Source organism: Rattus rattus, chromosome X, assembly GCF_011064425.1.
Source record: "Rattus rattus isolate New Zealand chromosome X, Rrattus_CSIRO_v1, whole genome shotgun sequence".
NCBI classification, from domain to species: Eukaryota; Metazoa; Chordata; class Mammalia; order Rodentia; family Muridae; genus Rattus; species Rattus rattus.
In genome coordinates this window covers 70,500,427-70,519,775 of record NC_046172.1, presented here as the reverse complement: position 1 = coordinate 70,519,775, position 19,349 = coordinate 70,500,427, and the positions used below count along the sequence as shown (strand labels likewise).

Below are 19,349 nucleotides of genomic sequence, written 5' to 3'. Positions count from 1 at the left end.
CCTCTTGAGCCTACTTTCTTATACCACTCAGGACCACCTGTCAAGGGTGGACTGGACCCTGTGACACCTATAGGAACTGGATCTGTCCTCTATCAATCATTAATTAACAAAATGCCAGAGGTCCTCAGTTCAAATCCCAGCACCCACATGGTGGCTCACAACCATCTGTAATGAGATCTGATGCCCTCTTCTGGTGTGTCTAAGACAGCTACAGTGTACTCATATATATTAAATAAATAAATAAATCTTTAAAAAAAAATGCTTCCACACAGCTACAGTGTACTCATATATATTAAATAAATAAATAAATCTTTAAAAAAAAAATGCTTCCACAGACTTGCCTACAGGCCTAGAGGCATTTTCTCAATTCAAGTTACCCCTCTACAGATTCCTATAGCTTGTGTGGAGCTGACAAACTAGTCAGCTCAGCCCTACTGGAACACAGGATTGATACAAAGATAAAATGAAGTGCATGGCATTAATGTTAGACATTATTACACCAAAATCAGAGAACGCCAACGGTGGGTTTCAGCTTAAAAAGGAAAGAAAGCTAATGTATCAATTTCACTATAGCAGCATCCTTATTACTGAAGAAGCATGAAAAGAAGGAAAGAGCTGTTTTCTTATTGAATGCTACAGAAATGATTTTCATACCTGGCATAACAAAATACTTCTACATGTTGAATTGTTTTGTCCTTGCTACTAAGAGGAATAGCTTCTTCGTTTTCAAGTATCTGTTCTTGCCACATTGAATTTTCAGTCACAACATCATTATTTTCCTAAACAAAACACAGAAAAGAAGTTTTAACTAAACTAAATAATTTCCAAGAGAGATTGTATCTTGTCTTAAATTCATGTTTTTATTTGTAATCGCATCAAAATTTAATGACTTCAGAATAACTGAACTGACATCAAAAGTGTACCAGCTTCAAGGGAGGCAGAGGCAAACATGCATAAAATGTATCAAAAGCTAGGTGTCTATGAGGCCCTGTTGTGCCTGAAAAATGCTGTTTCCTTCCAGTTATCCACTATCTCTGGCTGGCTCTCATATTCTTTCTGTTCCCTCTTCTGCATAGACCCCTGAGCTTTGATGGGAAGGATACAATATGATAAAGCCATCGAATTTAGGGACCAGCATTTCAAAGACTCTAACTCTCTGAATGTTGTCCACTAGGCCACATCCATTTATGCAATAGTATTTAAACTATAACCTCACTGCAGCTTTATCACCCATATTTTTGTCTTCAGGAGAGCCACTGCTGATATACTCTATTAAAGTCAGTGAAAGCAAGTACCTTGCTTAGTAGACTAATTGAATGCTGTAAGCAACACCTCTTAGCTAACTGAATACAGTTTCCTGAACTATTAGCATCTCTTTTCCCAATCTTCTCAGCTTATTTTAATCTATAAAACGAGTCTTAGAGAAAATGTTGAACTCTACAACAGCACGACTAAATCTCTACACTGCACAGCCAGTTATCTCTAAAATCCTTCGTTACAGTGGGTACTCAGCTGTAGAATTAAGAAGGTGCTTTAGAAAAACCAATGGGTTGTCCAGTGCCAGGTGGTCAGCTGCGAAAGCATATATACAGTGCTGTATTGAGTGAGAAGGTTATGTTTAGGAATATATGTGTATATGCACAATATGCAAGCAATAACAATTAGTGGAAATAGAGACCATGAATTTGAAGGACCATGGAGAGGTATATATGGGAGAGTTTGGAGGGAGAAAAGAGAGGGAGAAATAATGTAATTGCATTGTAATCACAAAAATTTAAACAGATCTTTAAAATTTTTTATGTATTAAAAATTATAACTGACTTTGAAATAAGAAAAAAGAAAAACCAATTTTTAAATGTCAATGTTTTTCTTTCTTTTTCTTTAAAAGATTCTGCCACATGATAGAAGTAAACATACAAACCAGAAAATATTCCACATTATTTTCTTCAAATAAATACTAGTACATGTAACATCTTAAAAATATAATGTAAAGAACAACTAATAAAAGGTGAGATTTTTAGAATGGCTGGCAAAATTTTTGTGAAAGGTTTTGTAGAAAGTCTTTCCTTATATATCATTAGCTTAAGAAGTAATTGCATGTATTTTTGTCAGATAAGTAAATGAAAATAAGTTATCTATCTCACATGACAGAAACAGAAAATATTTTGTCAATGAATGGACATTACATGACACAGGATATAACCTAGAGATATTACTTGTAATATCAGATCACAACTTTACCTGGTATTCCTTTAGCCAGGACAGCAGTCCTGAAAAGCTGAAACTGGCCCAGTTTCCTCCATAGTAGCTTCTTCTGTAACAATGAAAATAAAAAGAATGTAAAGATCAAGTCACTGATCTCTATAAACTAAGCCATTATTGACCTTTAAACTCATATTATTTTCCAATATTGTTGTCCCAAGTATCCCAAAGCACATGACTGAGTTGTTGAAATAAAAGGAAATAGTAAATGGGAGGAAATGGTTATGTTCAGATCTAAAAGGCAACCTTTTCTGATATAACAGCTTAAACATTCTTTGCCTTCCAGAGAAAATTGTTTTCTTCAGGGATCACAGGGAAACTTCAGCTTCAAATCAGTAGCATAATGTGTTCCAGTAATGATTCATCAGAATAGTTAAGAGTCACAAAGCTGGGAACTAATGGGATGGTGTCTGTAATTTAATAAACTTTCAAATATATATGTCAACTTCTTTAAAAATGATACAATTACCCTATGATTCAGCAATTCCTAAGCAATTACATAAGAGAAAAACATTTTTTGAAAAAATGCCTTTTCATCATATTATTAGACCCAAAGTGATAATATCATTAACAGGAAAATGTGTAAACAAGCTAAGCTATATCCACAGAACATATACTTTTACCATTGTAAAAAGATAAAAATACTGACACAAAAAACAATGTAGGTCAATCTCACAATTTTTACTCTGAATGAAAACTTAACTCCGTTAATGTGATATTGAAGAACAAGCTAAATAATGTATGATTTAAAAAAAACATTAAAAAAATGAGTGTTTACCTCAGAGTGGGAGTGTTAAGTTTTAAATTACATGAGTATATGCATTTTAAGAACATATCTAAATGATATACTTAAGATCTGAATGTTTCACACTATAAAAATTTAACTTTGAAAAGAACCATAAGCAAATATTTGTATTTACTAATGCTAAATGTTAAACTTGGTGACAGAAATTAATGAGTGCACAAATCATTAAGCTGTAGATGTATGCAATGAATATCCTAGTAAGAGCAATTAGTGGAAGGGAAGCCCCTGGGTCCCTAGACTAACAGGTGAACTAGACTGTTGGGGAGGCGGCAATGGGGGAGGGGGGGAGGAACACCCCATAAGGAAGGGAGGGGAGGGGATGTTTGCCGGAAACCGGAAAAGGGAATAACACTCAAATGTATAGAAATATTCAAGTTAATAAAAAAAAATAAAAAAAAAAATAAAATAAAAAACAGTAAAAAAAAATACAGAATGATTTCAAGAAACCAAAGTTATGTACACTGGGCACCCAAAAAAAAAAAGACTGAGATGTAATGGACCCCAGAATGAGTATGTGGATGCTTATGTGATACACAGAAACTACATCCAAATGGCGACCACAGAACCTCTGTAGTGAACTCATAGGTGCTCATATGTATTGGTTTGGTTTGGTTTCTCAAGTTTTCTGTACACTTGAAGATTATCACAATAAAATGTAGGAAAAGCAGAAGTAATCTGAAATTTTGAGTACTAACTATACTGTGTCAATTTCCAAGGTATTTTCACCTAATTATGAAGAGCCTAAGAAAACTCTCAGTGGAGCCACTCTCGTGTCACTATTAAGTGACTTGAGGTCAGTTTCTGATCAAAACCTATTTTTCTCCCCTACTCTTGGTCAAATGGTTTTTGACAGAGCTAATTGGCCCTCATAGTTTTCCATGCAGCTCCCATTTTCAACTTTCCCTGATTTGTTCCTAACATCAACATCTGGTGATCTCATCCAATTATGTATGTAAAAGGTGAAGCATGGTTTTCATTACTGTGGTTTTTCAGACAAAACATGGTAAGACAACTATGAGAAAACTCACTATAAAACCAGAAGATTCTGACAAACTCATTTTGATATATCTATGGTTTTAAATATGGTTGATGACATCTCCTAAAGATATTAGATATCAATATCAAGAGGACCAAAAGAAATAGAAAAAAAATCAATATGACATTCTAATGTGATCTCTGGAACAAACTACAATAGCTATAATAGAAATTAAAGCCACGGGATGTTTTGTTTTATCTTTAAAGATATGGCTTTAGAACTGTGACATTTAAATCCAATTTATAAAATGTTTTTCCATTATGCTTAAAATGGATTCTGCAAGGGGGGAAATAAGACAAGGTTACTAGTTTTGATTTTGAAGCCTCATAGACATGATTTAAAGACAAAGTGAGACTGAGAAAAAAAAGGGGGGGGGGAAATGGTACAGCATGTTTTCTGCCAATTTTGTATCATCACCACCTCTGTACATCAAGTAAAGGAAGAATCACTTGATGAGGGAAAATAAAGTACATTTTTGCTGTCAGGAACAGCTGTGATGAAGAAAAAGACTTCCTTAAAACTAGAGTCTCTGGGAAATCAGAAAATAGTCATGATATTTAAACAGGAAACATAAAACTAGAATCTAAACTCTTCTAATGTCCCATAATAATTCTATGTCCGAAAGTCTTTAGTAAAAATAAATAGACAAAAAAGTATAATGGGCATTTTTAAAGACAACCCCCTGAGTTATAATACCATATTATGTGAAATGTTGATCTTAAAACTATACAAAATAATGTTTTGATTTTTCTATATTTTCATATAACCTACTCCAAATACCATCGAAGTTTTTGTAGATAAAATAAAAAATGAACTCAATAACTATCAATTAGTAGCAATGAATAAATAAGTATACTGATGGCAATAATTCTAGACATTTCTTGACCTTTCCATAGGTTTTATATCACTTTGCTCCATTTTATCCGACAGAAATATATAATAAGCAGATATGATAACCATTAAACATATCAGGTAGACTCCATTAATTAAGCATCAACCCCTTTCTTTTCTACTTAGCATAATTATAATTCTTTACTGACTATTCAGTAGCAGGGACAACCGCAAGATGCTATATTACATACTGTATTGTGAAACAGCTTCTATAAAGAAGCCCCAAAACACTAACAAAAGACAGTTACTGGCATTCAGACACATTCATCTGGGAATCATTTTACTTAAGAAACTCACAGTGGGCTGACAGGCACGCAATAGGTTTTAAGATTGCTCAGTGAGAAAGGGAGCCAGCCTAGCTCAACTCTAATAATATTCCTCTATATCCCAATATCTCATAATTCCTTTTCCTATGGCAAGACTAATAGCACTTTCCTTTGACAGCATTTTATCTTTCCAAGTTTTTTTTCAGAAGTATTGTCTCTTGGATCTCCAGCACTTTTAGGAGAATGATACAAAATGCTTCATTTTATAGGTGCACCTGATGAGATGAGACTTGCCTACCAGCCAGGGCAGCAAGCACAGCCCTGAATGTCAGAACTGATATTCAAACTCAGTTCTCCTAAACACTAACCCTGTCCATACCGACACACAAATCTGCAACTTCTAGACTAGGAAGCGTCTGTTGGTCTTCAAGATAATGGTAAAATAGAGACTAACACTTGCATGCTGAAATTCAGCTTTCCTGTAATACTAAATTCGACTGCTCCAAAATGAAACTACAGACTGACCACTAAAAGTTGTATCAAAGGAAAAAAGCCTAATGACAAAATATAAATGGAAAACACTAGGTTTCAAAAAGTTAACAAGAAATGGTTTTCTAGTGCCATGGCTTCTTGGCACCGTTACCCAATACAATGCTGGCTGTAGCTTTTCAAGAGAGAATACAGCTCTATAAAGCATTTGAAAACATAATGACCAATGAGCACATTTTGTGAGTACTTTGACTGAAGGGCATTTAACAACACATTTTGAGAAATATTAGCTGACTTCATATTAAGGGGAAGGAAAACCCACATGCATTGTGCTTGGCATTTTATATTCACTCTTTCATTGAAGTGCCTTGTCTGATTCATTCAGCTAAGAAAGAGTAACGCTGGAACTTGAGCCCATGGTATAACTATCCCCAAAGCCTATCCCTGCCCCGTAAATAGTATCTACTATAAACTATGGGTTTCACATCTTTAAAATTACGAGCATAAGTAAACCCTAGACTGACATATAAGCAAAAGAAGTGGTGTCTGCTTACAAACTCCAGAAGGTATAAAGTCTACTTGTGTTTTGCTTTGTTTCATAAAAACAGTACAATATTCTCAACACTGTCTATTTTGAATGTCAGAGCTGGGAGGACTATTCATTTCTAGGACCCAAAATTTAATAGGATCTCTCAAATTCAGAATGCACAAACAGAAAAAAGAAAACAATTCTTGCCAGCTAGTATTGGTTTGCCAGCTATTAATGAGTACGATGTGCCCTGTAAATTAAACAATGGATCAAACCTGCCCTCCTCAGTACAGTAAGGCAGTGTCAGTCTCAGCAAAAAAGGGTCGGTTCCACTTAAATTTGTTGGAATCCTACAACTTCATGACATGCCGTTATCGTTATCTTCCTGTTAACAAACAATATGTCATAATTCTAGGACATAGAAAATATATTGAACTTGATCCTTAATACAGTGTTTCACTTAGCAAAAGTTCAACACACATGCCATACAAGAAAGTTGTATGCCTTCTACCATCCCCTACATTCTTAGACAATTTGGTTGGATCTTCATGATAAAAATGCAGATTAATTCTAATGTTAGAGAAGATGACCAGGCCCTTTCTTCATTGTTGGTGTTTGAAGTAAAAAAATGTAATACATTTATCATATCACTTATCACTCCTCTACCGATGACTCATAAGGTGGCACTCCAATCTGGGCCCCTCTGCTTATCTCCAAGCTCAGATCTGAAAATGCAAACTATGAGCCATCCGCTTCTTAGACACCTCCCTTTCTTTTTTTTTTTTTTTTTAATTTTTTTTTTTATTATTAACTTGAGTATTTCTTATATACATTTCAATGTTATTCCCTTTCCGGTTTCCGCAAACATCCCCTCCTCCCCTTCCTTATGGTGTTCCTCCACCCCTCCCCCATTGCTGCCCCTCTCCCCAACAGTCTAGTTCACTAGGGGCCTCCCTTTCTTAAACAGCCAACATGTACTTCAATTCTGTATATCCAAGGGGCAAAATTTTATTACTTGTCAATATACCCCAACCAAGTCTTTTTTCTTTCCTCATTTCAACAAAGTAAAAACAGAAAACCAACAAAAACAGTGGCACTATTACAGTTATTGATGATGAATAAAATAAACTTGAGCTTCTAAAATATTTCTTCAAGTATCGACTGTAATTAGTTTGTCAAATCTCTTCGCTCCTTTCCAACCCTCCCTTCAAGTGTCTTACTCTGATACTCCAGGTATTAGCTTACCTGTCTTAATGTCTTAGTCTCAGCAAAGAGTTTCCTACCTCTAGCTTCTTCCCTTTTCAATCCAACCTCAACACTAAGGCCACTGTGATCTGGTCTGAAGACCCCATTATGTCTTTCTGAGGTTTAAAGATGTCTGATGGTGGGCTCGAGAGATGGCTCAGCAGATAATATCACTGACTGCTCTTCCAGAGGTACTGAGTTCAAATCCCAGCAACCACATGGCGGCTCACAACCATCTGTAATGGGATCTGATGCCCTCTTCTGGTGTGTCTGAAGATAGCTACAGTGCACTTATATACAATAAATAAAACTTTTTTTAAAAAAAGATGTCTGGTGGTGCAATAATGCTTATGGAACCAAGTACCAACTTCACTCTATATGTATCAGACATATCCATATTCAGCTACAGCAATGCATGAATGAGCCAAGTGCTTCATGTCACTTTTATTTGTGACATTGATTGCCTATACTATACCCGAATTCTAGTCCATCACAAAACTAATAATAGTCCTAGCCAAACCATTCAGAATCCCCACCTCTTCTGTGCAGCCAGAAGTTCTCCAGCCTAGATAATCAAAAGAACTGTGTGCTCCCTAACTTTGCACTTACCTGTATAAGAATTCTGTCAGTGTTCTTTTTTGTAAATAGTCATTTCCTTCTTAATGCGGTAAGGTTTTCTCTATTTTCCTGGCCGTTTATGGCATAGTCTTATTCACAAAACCTTCAAAACATATATAACTTTTTGCTATCTTAATCAAATATCTCTATGTTGGTAGAGGAAAATGACTTGCATTTTTTCTATACTATCTAAATTATTGATACTAATATTAAGATGGAACTAATATGATCACTCCCACTGCAGTAGTCACCTATAAGCAGTGGTTCTCAGTGTAATCCCTTCCCTTTTTTTCCTTTTATTTTTTTAATATTTTTTATTAGATATATTTCTTTACTCACCGTCAAATGTCATTCCCTTCCTGGCCTCCCATCCACAAGCCCCCATCTCCTCCCCCTCCCATGCCGGTACACTCCCCATATATCCCCCACCACGCCCCCACTCCCCTGAGCTGGAGGTCCAACCCTGGCAGGACCAAGGGCCCCCACTTCCACCAGTGCCCTAACAAGTCTACTCTCTGCTACACACGCAGTTGGAGCCCTGGGTCAGTCCATATACAGTCCTTAGGCAGTGGTCTGGTCCCTGAAAGCCCTGGTTGGCTAGCATTGCTGTTCCTATGGGGTTGCAAGCTCCTTCAATTCCTTCAATACTTCCTCCAATTCCCCACCAAGGGGGGTCCTGCTCTCAGTTCAGTGGTCTGCTGCCAGCCATCGACCTCTGCATTGGACATGCTCTGGATGTGTCTCCCAGGAGAGATCCACATTTTTTCGAAAGTAGTTTTTTTCATACAATTTATTCCAATTGCAATTTCCCCTCCTCCAACTTCTCTTAGACACTGCCACCTCCCTACCACCCAAATCTATATCCTTTCTTACTCTTTCTCATTTGAAAACAAATAGGCATCTGTTAAATAAGGAAGGAAAATAAAACAATAAGGTAAAATAAAAAACAAACGAACCTGCACCGGATAAAACAAAACAAAGAAATAGAAAAAAGCCAAAGAAAAACACCAACTCGGGGACACTCACACTCACACAGATAGAAAACCCATAGAGACACAAAATTGGAAACCATAATGTGTAGCAAAATGCTTGTAGAGAAGAAAAAACCCAGACTTTGTTTCTGACACCTACTGCTGGGGTCTTTCCGTAAGTGTGTTTTGCATACCCCAGGAAGACTCCTTGAAGAAACTAAACTAATCTTCCTTTGTGAGTGCTTATCCATAAGAGATACCTTCTAGGTTAGGGATAGGAGCACAAAGGCAGACAACCTAACCTTGATTTGGAATGCTACTACAATGAAACTTCACAGTAGGAGTCATTTTGAATCAATATTGGTTTCCTTTTTGATGAGTGAATAATCATTGAACACCTAGAGTATTGTTTTTCTTTCATTAGAGAAATAACACATCATTTTATTTAACTCTGCTTAGGCACAATTTAATTTCAGAACAGAAAAATAAACGCAAAGTTGATTTGGCAGACAATTGCAGATTCAATATTTGAGGTGATTCAATGAAGTAAAATTATATTAAGCAACAAAACCTGCCTCTAGTAAGAAATCCACCATTTTCCATGAAAGGAGTAAGGGAGAAAATGATTCTGTCAATGCCATATACAGTGTCTTATATCCAAGATAAAGTCAAAAGGGATTGTCATGACCAACTCCACTCATTGAACCCTCCAACCACAAATCCTAAATGGTGTTACATTTGACTATCCTACAATAAACTCTGATTCTTCTACATGGTGTAATTATAAAATTTAAGATGTTTAAAATTCATATCCCCTATTAGGGCTAAAAGCTAATAATGAAGACAGAAGTTCCCCTCATGGTTTCCAAGGACTAGAAATCTACATGATGAGTTCAGTTGGTTTTATAGCCAGCGTCTTCTATATACTTCTTGAGAAGTTATAATTCTTGACAAAGCAGAGTTTCTTTCTCACAGTGGTGCCACACCTACTAATAACTACGTTGAGAAAAAGGCATGCTGATTCAATGGTAAGGAAAAAGTGAACACAAATGGTTCCACACTAGTACCTATCTCTTCTGGCCATAGAAAGCTCTGGAGGTAAGCATCCTAGAGAGGTAGAGAAGTTATCAGAAATCCTGATGATCTTATATGGCACTGTGGAGATTGAAGCCCCACTCTGGTGTTTGTTTGTTTGTTTACCTTTTCATTTTTTTTAAATAAAATTATTTTCTTTATTTACATTCCAAAGTTGCCCCATTTCTCGGTCCCCCCTCCCCAAGTTCTTCCCCCTTCTCCCTCCACCTCCCCTGCCTCTTTGAGGGTGCTCCCATATCTGTCCCTGACCTCCCACCTCACCCCCACTAGCATCCCTCTTCCCTGGGGCATCAAGTTCCTACAGGATTAAAGGTATCCTCTGCTATACATGTGCCAGGGGCCATGAACCAGCCCATGTATGAAGTCCAACTCTTAAATGACAAATGGCCAACATTATATTAACTTCTAAAATACCAACTGAGATCAATTTTCGTTAAACTCATTTAGTTGTATAGTTTGGGTCAAATACGTACCTATTTTAAAAGCTCCTTTTTATTGTTCCATCAGTATCAGTTCCAGAATAACATAAGAGCACTATATATTCTGCTATATAGCACTATATATACTGTAGCACTGCTAAATTTTATTCATTTATCAAACATTCATTGAAAAATTGCTATGTTCTAGATACTCTTAGGCTGTGAGGATATATAAATGAATAAAGAATGACCCTTGAATATCTACGAATAATAACACAATATAAAATTTTTATATTAGAAATGTTACATAAATTTGAAAGTACAAACACAAAATTCGATGTCACTAGAAATATTATGGAATGCTACTAGAAAACTATATTTTATCTGTTCTTGGGAAAAGAATAAGAATTGTGGAAGGTTGTTGTTTTTTTCTTTGTTTGTTTGGTTTTTGTTTTCTTTTTTGTCTCATAATGCTTTATCTGGGCATCTTTTCTTTAACCGTACAAGTCTATTGCTTATTATTATTGCTTCTGGTTTTGTGGTTTCATGGGATTTCTGTTTATGTGAATGTGTGTCTCTACATTTATGTGTTTCTTGTGCTTTTTCTTTGACTATTTCCATTTTGCTTGCTTTTTTCCTATTCTAGTCTTATTTTATTTTATTATTAACATTATGTGTTTAAATGCCTGATTGAAAGAGAGCCATGGGTATAGATTTGGGTACCCAGAAAAATGGGGAGGGGAAGGAAGTTGGGGGAAGGGAAACTATAATCAGAATATATTGTATGGAAAAATCCAACTTTTAATAAAAAGAATTACCCACACAGAATAGATAAAAGCATAAAGTTGTGAACAAGTAGAACATATTCACAAAGAGTCCAGGGTGGGGTTTGGCAGAAGGATGACTATAGTTGAAGTGGAAAACTTAGCTAAGTAAATTTATAGCACACATGAATGTAATATTACAATTAACATAAAAATCTGCTTTGAACCAATGAGGTACACATAATGACTTTGCACAAATGTCCAAGTTTTCATCTCCACTTGATGAAATGCTTTTTTTCCTACCCCCACCAAAAGATTCTTTTACTAACATGATGAAGGATGTCAAAATGAAAAAATTGTTCTGGATTATCCACATAGGTTGCAGGTAACCACAGCATTCCTTATAAAGAGGTGTCAGGGCAAAGATGGAAGGATCAGATAGGAAGACCTAAGAAGAGGTTGGAGAGATGCACTTGGAAGACAGAGGAAGGGCCACCAATGGCCTGTAGCGTGAAGACAGGGAAGCAGCTATGCCCTGGAACCTCCATGAGAAGTACAGAAGAATCAATGTTATACTCAAGATGAGATATTTTTTAGATTAAATTTTTTCCTTGACTAATATATTCAGTTCTTCTACCTTGTGTTCCAGACCATACATTCCAGACTTCTAGCCTATAAAAAAATAATTATATAATAAATCCGTATATTAAAACAACTATATTTGTGATCATTTGTTCCTGAAGGAAAATAAAAATAATACAGCTAGTAGTCACTTGGTGACAAAGCCAAAAGAAATGTAAAGGTCTTCATGAAGAAAGCAGAACTTCCGCAGATTATTCCCCACTTAAGAATAATGTAAAATTCACCCCCATCTACACTCCTTGGGGACTGTCTCTTGGTGTGCTGACCCAGCTTAGCTCTTTTCCCACCTACTCTCTAAACCTCCTATCCACAAAAACATTTTCTACCAGGAACCCCAGTGGCCACTATGCTGAGAAGCGGTTCTCCATAGCTCCAGCCCTCCGTTCTAATTTCTCCAGACTTATTCTTAGTCCTGCAGCAACCTACTTCAGAAACCCCTCTTCCCACCACATATCCATTTTTCTGGGCATTCTGTCTCTTGGTGTGGACCCCAGTCCACCTAGCTCCTTCCCTCTGCCCCTCTTAGCTTTACTTCTAGGCCATCTCCATCCCTTTGTGAGATCTATCACAAGCCAGCAGAAACACTCTCTCCCAAGAACCCCACAGCCACCACACTTGCCTAGGATCCAGAGAAGGCAGCAGCAATCAAAGAACGGAACACATAGTACTCATCAGGCATGAGACCAGGCATGAGACCACAAGAAATACCTTAAAACACCTTAACTCCAGATGCCAGTGCAAAACCACAAATATGAACAGCCACAACAATATAACTTCTTCAGAAGCCCATAGATCATATGACCTGAAAAATGCAATATAGCTAAAGCACAAGAACTTCAAAATATCAATTATAAATAAGCTCAAGTGGATATAATTACTTGCATGAAAACCATGAAAACAAAAACAGTTAAATTAAATAATAATAACATCGTAAGACATGAAAGTGGAAATAGAATGACTGAAGAATACCCAAACAGAAATATAGCTATAAATGATAAACTTAACATATCAATGAAAAACTTCAAAAATAAGCATCACCAAACAGATTACAAGACACAAAAGAGAAAATGTCAGGTCTAGAATACAAGGTAGAAGAACTGAACATATCAGTCAAGGAAAAAAATTAATTAAAAAAAAAAAAAACAATCTAAGCATACAACATCCCAGATATCTGGGACACTATGAAAATATAAAACCTATGAATAATAAAGCAAAATAAACCCAGCACAAAGAGACTGCAAATATTTTCAACAAAGTCATGGAAAAAAAATTTTCTAACCCCAAAAAGGAGATCCCTATCAAGCTACAATATGAAAACAGAACACCATATAAACTGGACAAGGAAAAAAACCCTATAGCCCATTCCAGACAAGACAGCAGGAAAAAAAAAAAAAAAGGTTCCAGGGGCTAGTCCGGATGAGTTTGGGAGCTGACACAACTCCTTATATGCCATGTGGTAGTGTAGGGTGAAGGAGAGCTGCCCTCCCTTACCCCACCCACCATAATACCAGCAGGCAGGAGAGCTGGCCCTGCCCCTTGCTAAAGAGTGGGCCCTATACCTTGCCTGGGCAGCATAGTAGAGTTGACCCTGGTGGCCTCGGGGTACATGAGCAGGCCCTTAAGGGCATGAATTGGGAAGTGCCAGTTGTGATACCAGATAAGCTAGCCAGGACAGAGCTGGAGAACTCAACACTGGCAATGTGGGTATGGGAGAGCTGGTGGGCTGACCAGTTCAGTTATCACCCAGGCCCAGATCCAGGGCTTTGAGTTGGCACACCCCAGCATATATCTCATCAATGAACTGCTGGAGCGTAGGAGTGTTGAACCTACAGATCCAAAGCTGCCTGATCTCTATAACACTGGGCAACAAGAAGATATCCAATAGGAATCCTGGTGAGAATCCAGTATTGATAACATAGCAGAAGCCAGAGGCCTTGAACCAAACAAAACCTCCTTGCATTTCTAAGTACAGATATATGAACAAAATGTATACTGTGTGAAATCTGTGACACACTACAGCTTCCACAAGATGCTTTTTCCTTTTTGGGGCAGGTTATAAGAGTAAATGGCAGATATAGAGGGACATGAAGATGAGTGGAATTTGGATGCATGATGTTAAATTCACAAAGCAGCAATAAAAAGTTTAAAAAAAACCCTATGACACATAGTAATCAAAACATTAAATATACAGAACAAAGAAAAGATATTAAAAGTACAAGAGAAAAAAGACCAAGTAACACATAAAGGTAGAACCATTAGAACAGCACTTCTCAAGCTGTTACCAACTTCTCAAGCATTATCAGCAGATACAGATTTTTACATTATAATTCATACAAGTAGTAAATTACAATTATAAAGCAGCAACAATGATAATTTTATGGTTAGAGGTCACCACAACATGAGGAACTTTACTAAAAGGTCACAACATTAGGAATATAAAGAACCACTACATTAGAGAAACATCTGACTTCTCAAAGGAGACTCTTGAAAAGGCAGAAGGACCTGAATAGATATTCTATCAGTTGTGAAAGACCACAGATACAAGCCCTGACTATTATACCCAAAGCAAGCATTAATTGCAATCACTGGGGTTTGAACACTAACCAAGAACCTATCCACAGCTGATACTTGAAGGCAAAGGAAAACTGAGTTTTCTCCAATGGTGCCTCACAAAATATGTCAACCGCACTTCAGCTCCACACCTGGGAATAGTTGGCTAACACAGAATGAATTCAATGGTATTTTTGTGGACACTGTTTCACTTGGCTTTCTTTTGGCATTTGCTTTGTTTTTTTTTTTTTTTTTATTATTTTGATTTCCATTTTGTGGGGGTTTTTGCATTTCTTGGTGTGTATGTGTCTATGTCCATTTTTGTTTTTCTTAAAACAAAAAAAAAATAACAAGATTGGGTGGGGGGATGAAAAGGATATGGGAGGAATTAGGGGAGAGAAAAATACAAACAAAAGATACTGCATGAATTTTTTTCTCAATTAAACAAGAATGCAAAAGTAAACATTTCTGGTGGATAAAGGCATGCGACATTAACCACAAAATGGAAGAGACATTAGATTATAAACTTTTTATAATATACATTTGTTTTAATGAATGAATTGGAACTGGAGAGATGGCTCAGTAGGTAAGAATGCTTGGAGTTTAAACATGAGAACTTGAGTTACAATCCCAGGAAACCCATAAACAAATAGACATGCAGCACACAAGCACATACATACATACTTATAACCCCAGTGCCTTGAGGGACAGAGAAAGGAGAGCTTTCTCTTGCTGGTGGCCAGTGTGGAAGAGCTTTCCTCCAAGGAGTAAGGCATACAGTAAGGAGAGTGGGACATCTGATGACCACCTCTATGTATCTATGGCCAATACTCATGTGCAAACAGATAAATGCTCATATATAACACACAAATATATCATCACGCATATACATATTCTCTCTGTGTATGTGAGTCTGTGTCTCTCTGCCCCACTTCTCTCTCAGAACCAAGCAAAGATAATGAAAGTTTTTTTTTTAAAAAAAAGAACCAAACTGTAAGAACTGAAAAGGCTGACAGAAGAGGAACACCAAGTTCGAAGACAGATTGGGCTACTCAGTGAACCTGAGGCAAGTATTGGGCTATCTAGCAAGACCTGGTTTCAAAAATAAACCTGCAGGATTATCTCCAGAAGTTAATGTCACTTTATAAAAACTGAAAGCTATATTATCTATCAATATACATCTTAAAAACCATTAAATTAGAAAAGACACTTGTAAGCATAATTTATAAAGTGCTAGACACTCATTATTATTGGCTTTGCAGGCCATATGACCCCTGCTACAGCTGCTTCTCTCTATTATGGAATGTGAAGACATGTGTAAGTATATATAAAAATGGTTACAGACACAATAACTTAAAAGTAGCCAACCTATAAGCCACAGCTAGCTGGTAACTACAAAACAAGATAATGTCAAAAATTAGCCAAAATGTAACATTAAAGGCATAAAAATGAAAATAGAAAGATACCTTAAGAGGAGTGAAAAAGATAGAATGAACCTGTATGTGAAATCAGTTCATGGCCCCAGGCCTCTGGCCTCCTCTGCAAATGAGCTTTACCTTGTCCCTCCTTACCACAGAGCTTTACACCAGCCTTTAAGCAAGATCATGAAGCTACCACATGGCATTCCATAGATAACTTCAAGTATTGCTTGGCTTCCACTTCCAATAATAGCACTCAAAGAAGTGCTAAGACCTGTAGTGAAGCCATCTGCTACCAGATGGAGTTTCTCACAGCCTCCATGGTCACTGAGAGGTGAAATTATTTCCCAGACAATCTATGCTTCCTTCATAGCAATATGAAATATTCCACTCCTCAGAGCAATAAGAGAGGCTGCAATAACTTTCCCCATACCAACAGCAGAATTATAAGCAGTCACTTGACTGCAAAGCCAATGCCAGGCCTCCATCTTTAACTGAGTAGCCATAACCAACCCCAGGATACCAGCTAATAGGCATATAGAGGTATAGCTCAGCCATACCCCTGCCTGTCCACCCCACAAACTAGACATCTAGAAATAAGAACAAAAGTAACTTTGAATTCTTTCATATCCAGAGAGCAAATACCAAAAAAGACATTAAGATTGCCTGTTCTTTGCTCTTTAAGCCACAGGCAAGTGTTTCTAATACTTATTACTATTTGCCGTGTTCCAAATAGAAAAATAAACTACCACCAACCAACACAAGATAGAAAGAAAGCACCCAGTGTTTTTATAATATGCTTAGAGCTCTCTGAAAATGTAGTTTAAAGATAGTGGATCATACAGGGCACACCTCTGGAGGAAAAGGACTCAGTAAATAAGATATAAATATAAAAAGTTAAATATTAGTATTTGCTCTTCGTAAACAAGACTGGTTCAGATATTTTCTGTTCGGGGTGTTTTAAAACTGCAAATGCTGCCAGCCTAAAGGCAGGCTGTCATATAATAAATGTGTTTGTTCTGGCAGAGACATTCTTTAGATTCTTTGAATTGGAATTATAGGGCTGATATTAAAAATAAAATCTGTTCTACTTGTACTTTCTAATTGTGACTGAACTTTTAACTCTGGACATGTAATGAAAAAAAATCAAACACATACGCAGAGACAAAATGATAAAATCATTAGTGTATCTTTGGTCTTTGAAACCTGTATAAATAAAAAAAAAAAAAAAAAAAAAAAAAAAAAAAACAACCTGACTGCTAGTCAGACAGAGCTGCAAGACTCCCCTGAGCACAGCATCTGACTCACTTCTTCCTCTTTAACTCTTTATCTCCTCTACAACCATTCTCTCAATGGCCAGGGCTGGCCCCTGACAGAAAAGAAGAGGTCAACATTGAATATATTAACTAAAGGGCTGAAATAATAAAAGGTAGAAAAACAATAAAAAAGCTAAATATAAGACTGCAGAAATATATCTGAGTATTAATGAATTATACCATAAAAATCAACAAGATGCTGTTAAAAGACAAATTGCCAGATGAAGGCAACAAACTTCAGGACGAAAGACATAACTCACTGGTTGACCATTTGCCTAGTATGCATAAATCCCTTAATCTGATATTTCCCTACATACACACACACACACACACACACACACACACACACACACACACACACACACACACACACACACACCTGGGACAGGGGAGAAAGGGAAAGAAACTGTACACACTGTATGTGTCATATATTGTTTTTTTTTAAAGGGTACACTGTTCTATTTTCTTTTCTGCGGTAATAACACCCAGACCAAAAACAACTTGAGAGAAAGGTTTCTTTGGTTCATATTTCCAGGTCATAGTCCATCAGATGGGGAAGCTAGGACAAGTCAAGGCAAGAAACTGAAGGCAGGCTAGCTTATGAATACATGCATTACATAGTAATAGCAAAGTCACTCACAGACAAAGCAGTAAAGAACAAACTATAGAGGAATGCTGCTTGTTGACTCAACCACAGACCCATGCTTAGCTAGGCTTTCTTACATAACCCAGAACAACCTGCCCAGGGAATGGTATTACCCACAGTAGTTTGGTGTTCATATCAAAGCAATCCCCCAAATCTGATCTGATCATTAGCCATTATGGAAATATAAATTAAAGCTATGATAAGTTGTCAGTATATAACAATCAGAATCAATGAAATTGAAAAACCAAACATAACACCAAATTCAACCAAAGACACAAATTGAATCACTCATTCATTGTGAGAAAAAAACTCTAAAATGGTATAGGTACTCAAAAATAGTTTCTCAATATTTTAAGAAAGCTAAACATGTGTGAGGAGCTGTCCTCACATATGTGAGGAGCTGTCCTCACATACTCCATTACAAGATGGCACCGGCATCCGGCAGAACGCACCTAGTAAAAAGGGCAATACGCAGGCGCCTGGTAACTTCCCTACTCAAAGGGACACGTAAGCTTTTGCAAATTCTGGCATAATTGGCAGCGACCAGTCAGAGAGTGACACGTCCTGGCGAGATAGTTTCCTATATAGGGACGGTTATTCCTCACTCGGCGTCCCTGCATTGTAAGCAATGCTCTCCCTCTCAAGACGATTAAAGCTTTTCTGCAGTAGGATCCTGTGTGTGCCGCGTCGTTCCTGCTGGCGAGACGTAGCGCGGGACAAACATGAAATTAATATATGCTCCAGAAATGGAAATCCTGAGGAAAGAACTCATTCACATTCTCTCTCTCTCTCTCTCTCTCTCTCTCTCTCTCTCTCTCTCTCTCTCTCTCTCTCTCTCTCTGTGTGTGTGTGTGTGTGCGTGTGTGTGAGTGTGTGTGTGAGTGCGCGTCTTGCTTGGCATGCATGCATATGCATGAGTGCATGAGTGCCTGTGTGTTTCCCATACAAATTTTATCTCATCTCTGGAATCAGCTCAGATGCCCATCACTAAGTAAATGTTTAAACAAGTGATTACACACACATAATAAAGAATACTCTCTTAGTCACTCTTCAACTGCTGGGAAGAAACACCGTGACTAAGGCAACACTTATAAAAGAAATCATTTAATTGAGTCTGGTTTATAGTTTCAAACAGTTAGTTCATGATCATCAAGGCAGGAAGCATAACGACAGGCAAACAGGCATGTGGCTAGAGCTAACATCCTGATCTACAGAGAGGCAGGCAGGCAGGCAGGCAGGCAGGCAGGCAGGCAGGCAGGCAGGCAGGCAAAGATTACCACTGGGCCTGGTGTGAACTTTAGAAGCATAAAAGTCCAGCCCCAGTAACACACCTCCTCCAGGGCTACCCTTACTCCAACAAAGCCACATCTCCCAGCCATTCCCAAAC

General features: G+C 37.2%; 1 protein-coding gene across 1 annotated transcript in view; it reads right to left on the bottom strand.

The window, feature by feature from the left end:
* Nucleotides 1–423: 423 nt before the first annotated feature.
* Nucleotides 424–19,349, bottom strand: part of LOC116889025 (rab proteins geranylgeranyltransferase component A 1-like) — a 60,127-nt gene continuing 41,201 nt past the window's right edge. Inside the window, exons 3-4 of the mRNA XM_032890228.1 lie at nt 2,242–2,314; nt 424–779 (exon numbers count right to left, since the gene is read on the bottom strand). Coding sequence (XP_032746119.1) covers nt 624–779; nt 2,242–2,314 — 229 coding nt within the window. The 3' untranslated portion in view covers nt 424–623. The remainder of the gene's footprint in view (nt 780–2,241; nt 2,315–19,349) is intronic.